Source organism: Aegilops tauschii, chromosome 4, assembly GCF_002575655.3.
Source record: "Aegilops tauschii subsp. strangulata cultivar AL8/78 chromosome 4, Aet v6.0, whole genome shotgun sequence".
Lineage (NCBI taxonomy): Eukaryota > Viridiplantae > Streptophyta > Magnoliopsida > Poales > Poaceae > Aegilops > Aegilops tauschii.
The window spans coordinates 380712224-380716660 of record NC_053038.3 but is presented as its reverse complement, the minus strand read 5'-3'; the positions used below and the strand labels follow the sequence as shown (position 1 = coordinate 380716660).

Below are 4437 nucleotides of genomic sequence, written 5' to 3'. Positions count from 1 at the left end.
CGACGGCGCACCTCCTCGTTTCTGCTGGTGCGGGCGGCCCGGAGGAGCTCGTCGGCGGCGCACCTCCTCGTTTCTGCCGGTGCGGGCGGCCCGGAGGAGCTCGTCGGCGGCGCACCTTCTCGTTTCTGCTGGTGCGGGCGGCCGAGAGGAGCTCGGCGGCGGCGCACCCGTGCGCCTCTGCCGTCCAGTGCCCACCCCGCGAACCACGCCGTCCTGTAAGATGCAAGTCGGATGTTGGTCTGGTGCTCCTCGGATGCTCTTCGGGGGCAGATCGGACGCTGTCCAGACGCAAGTCGGATGCTGGTCGGAGGCAGAGCCGGGGAGAAGCAGCGCCGGTGCACATCGGCATGGTCGCGCCCTTGCGTGCGTGCGTGCTAGGTAGCTGCCTGACGTCGCTGGCCGCCGCGTGCTACCACCTGCTGCTAGCCGCGCCCGTGCGTGCACATATGCTTGAGTAGCTGGCCACCCGCTGCTAGCCGTGCCCGTGCGTGCACAGATGCATGCGTAGCTAGCCGGTAGCCGCGCCCTTCAGCGTTGCTCAAGGCTGACCTCATGGAGCTGAAGCTCGCCGACCTCGCCGTGGCCACTTCTGGCTTCGGGCGCGAATCACAGCTCGCGGAGCAAGCTGGCCGCAGCGGCGCCGCGTACCACGCCATTCTGCCCGGAGACCTGTACGTTTTCGTGCGTGTCATGGAGAGCGCCATGGTCGGGGTCGGGGAGGACGACACCCCGGCTGCCGCGGCCTCGGCGTTCCGGAAACTCGCGCTGCTCTGGCACCCCAACATCCTTCCGCGCGCGCTCAGCTTCTGGCTCCACGGCGACGGCACCACCCTCCTTCGGAAGCAGCGTGTGCAGGCGGCCTTCAACGTCGCCGACGGCCGCGGGAGCTCGGGGCAGTTCAAGGAAGGACTCCCACCAAGTGTTCGACGAAATGCCGGACCGGACATGTCAAAAAATGCATCCGTCCCCATTGGGCGCACCGGCCGACCCAAAATAAAAGGCGGACGCGCACGAGCGGACGGGCGATCCAAACAGACAAAAAACGAACAAAATTGGTGTCCGTTTGGGTCGCCCCATTGGAGTTGCTCTTTAGGAGTTCGGACAAAACCGTTAACTGCGCGTCGTCACCGTTGTCGGACTGCGAGGGATCATCCATGTCAAAACGTGCTAAAAATGGCTTAGTGTTGTTTGCCACTGTTAGAATTTCGGTTCGGTAAATGTCACAAATCGTAAATTGGTGGTTTTTCGTTAATCATAACATGAATGTGGTGGTTATGCGCATTTAGCTCAGAAAATCAGATGGTGGTAGGAAGACTTACAAACAGATTAAAGAATTGCTTTGCGTACGATCTTTGCATATACGACGCACGATATGATCAGAAACGGCCCTTCCCCACTACACTGAGCTTATAAGCCATGGATCCTTCTCTGCTTCTCTGTTTACTCAATGTACGTTCAGTTGTCCATTTAATAAGATACCTTCTCTGTTCCTGAGACGAAAGGGAAAAATAATAATGGAGCTTCACAGCGAAAAGTCCATTCTGCACCCGAGCTCATATGCTCCCGCATGAACAGTAAAATCGAAAAAAATTCAAAAAAATTCAAAAAATTCCAATTTTTTTTGAGAGAAACATTGACAAAAGTTCTAAGTGCCTGCAAAAATTCATCATGAAATCACATTCCTGTAAGGCGTGGCAAAAAAACAAATTCAGTGCTTCAAAATGCGTTTGAAAGTAGCTTTTTTTAGAGTACTGTTTTTGTTTTTTTTGCCACGCCTTCTAGGAATGTGATTTCATGACGAATTTTTGCAGGCACTTAGCACTTTTGTCAATGTTTCTCTCAAAAAAATATGGAATTTTTTGAAATTTTTTTCGATTTTACTGTTCACCCGAGCTCATTTGAGCTCGGGTGTAGATTAGCCGCGTCCGCTTCACAGACTAATCACAGAAGAAAAACAACCTTACCCGAAGCACTCCTCACTTCAATGCAACGTACACCAATACCGATCCCGGTTAATTCTGCTTCTCTTGCTTCTTTTGGAGCCATAGCTAGCAGCAGAACTTAAGCGTGAGCTGCCCCTGTCTGTCACCATCGATACTAACCAAGCTCCAAGGACAGCAATCTCTATTCTGAACCCAGGAAGAAACAAGATTGAGCACCAAAGGTGGCTAAAGAATCCAGCAGAGAAGGCACATGTGCACCCTGCAAATAGATCAGAAACGAACAGCCTAAAAGCACATGAAATGGGGAGGCATCCATTCTCTGAAACTTCACTAGGCGTCCATTCTCTGAAATTTCGGCATGTTCCACAGTTCCAGTCAGGCAGTCACTGCATGAAGCAATCACGGGCTCTTGGTTCATCGTTCCGTTTGGGATGCAATAATGGGGGCACACGCCTGGATAAGTACACCTAAAGCCTTGTTTAGGGCAGGGGGCTTTGGTTTACATGCGTGCTCGTCTAGATGATGGGTGCTCGTGGGTCTAGTTGGTGGAATCTCGTGGCCGTTCCCCCGCAAAAAAGAAAATATAAGTACTGAACTTTGGTTGCATTATTGAAGTTCCAAGGTCGAATCGAGCATATTTTATATGGAAATCTACTCCCCATTTTCTACAGCAAGTACGTTGTAAAAAGGCTAGGGCGCCCAATCCACTGTCGACTGCTACAGTTGAGTGAGATAGGTTCAGCAAAGCGCATAAAACACCTCTGGTGAAACACTAGTTCTGAAGCCGCCATACATGAGATCTGACAATATTGGTTTACAGGTGGGGCGATGTCGCATGCCTTGGCGTTCCTCGTCCACTCGTCCCTCTCCTTGCTTGAAATCAAAACTGACTTCTGCAATTTTGTTAGAAAGTTTGGCTTGTTGTTATCCCTATAGCCTACACACTTGACTTTGAAGTTAAATGTCACATTCCTCCCAAAAAAGTTAGATGCCCTGCAACAATGAAGAATTTGAAGTTAAATGAGGTAATAGAACATTCCACAAAATTTAGCTCTTCATTTAGGGTGTTTCAATAGGGTTCGTTGTGTTTTGAGAAGGAATAGGGTCATTGGTGTGTGCATTGATAGATCAAAATGGGATAAATCTTAGTAGATTGAGATTTTTCTATGATTTTTTCACTCTCTTCGATCCATATTATTTTGTCGCTTAAATAAATGTATCAAGCTGCGTTTCAGTGCTAGATACATCCGTTAAAGTGACAAGTAATATGGATCCGAGGGAGTATCATTATCCCAAGAGAAGGAATTGGCCGAGAAATGTAATATTTCTTTATACTTGCAGTAGGACAAGATGCATGTCCAGAAAGTTACACCTAAGTTCAGTTAGCATTTCCCAGCTTTTGAGGATCCATGGACGGCGTGCGCTACCACCCACGCCATTCGGCACAACTACTACTCCATTTTGGTATAACTACAGTAATGTGCTGCCGTCTATGGACTTGCGATTGGATCCAGGTAGCCGGCTTTGCCCTTTCCGCCCCACGCTCTCGTGCACAGTATAGCTACAGTCACTCCACCCCACACACTCACAGAGGGACGCAGAGAAGCACCAGGGGAGTTATGGCAATGGCTCAGGGAAGAGGCAGTGCGGCGCAGGGCTTCACCCTCGGCTTCCTCGTGCTGTGCCTCCTCCTCGGCGCCGACACCGCCGGCGCCGCCACCTACAACGTCGACTGGTCGTTCGCCGCCGGCAGCTGGCCCAGCGGCAAGAGCTTCCGCGCAGGGGACGTCCTCGGTGAGTGACCAGGCCGTCAGAAAGATGGCACAGTCGATTACTCCTTCCTGTTGCTCCGTATCATTACCTCGTCTCACGTGATGCGCGTCTTTGATCTACGGCGCAGTGTTCAGCTACAACCCGGCCGTGCACAACGTGGTGGCGGTGGACGCCGGCGGCTACAACAGCTGCCGGGGCTCCGGCGCGACGCACACCTACACCTCGGGGAGCGACCGCGTGACGCTCGTCCCTGGGACGAACTACTTCATCTGCAGCCTCAGCGGCCACTGCGGGCTCGGGATGAAGATGGCCGTCACTGCAAACTGAAGCTAGCTGCAGCTTCCGGTTTCAAAAAAGCTAGCCGCGGCTGCGATGCCTTCTGTGCGCATGTGAAAACATCAATAAAGTAAGTACTAGCGATCTAAACACTCTTATATTTCTTTACAGAGGGAGTATGTGATAGTGTACGCCCCGTGTGTTGTATCCCTGAGTTGCTAACATGATACAGAAGCCAGCAGTGTGCATCCATTGATGCGGAGACCGAGGAGGTGATATCCTTCTTTTCGGAAGAAAAAAAAATACAGCAGCGAGTAGGCATGTGTTATGTGTGGATATGGAGGGTGGTAGGTAATGCATGATGTTTGTATGAACGATCGCCGGCATGGCAGTAAAGAACCTCGGACTGGTTTGTTTAATTTGTTTCCAACAGTACGCATAGAGA

The 4437-nt window shown here is 51.3% G+C and overlaps 1 protein-coding gene across 1 annotated transcript; it reads left to right on the top strand.

The window, feature by feature from the left end:
* Positions 1–3429: 3429 nt before the first annotated feature.
* Positions 3430–4183, top strand: LOC109743648 (chemocyanin-like). Its single transcript, XM_020302741.3, has 2 exons — positions 3430–3737; positions 3844–4183. The coding sequence occupies exons 1-2, from the start codon at positions 3563–3565 to the stop codon at positions 4041–4043; spliced, it is 375 nt and encodes a 124-aa protein (XP_020158330.1). The 5' UTR covers positions 3430–3562; the 3' UTR covers positions 4044–4183.
* The last annotated feature ends 254 nt before the right edge of the window (positions 4184–4437 follow it).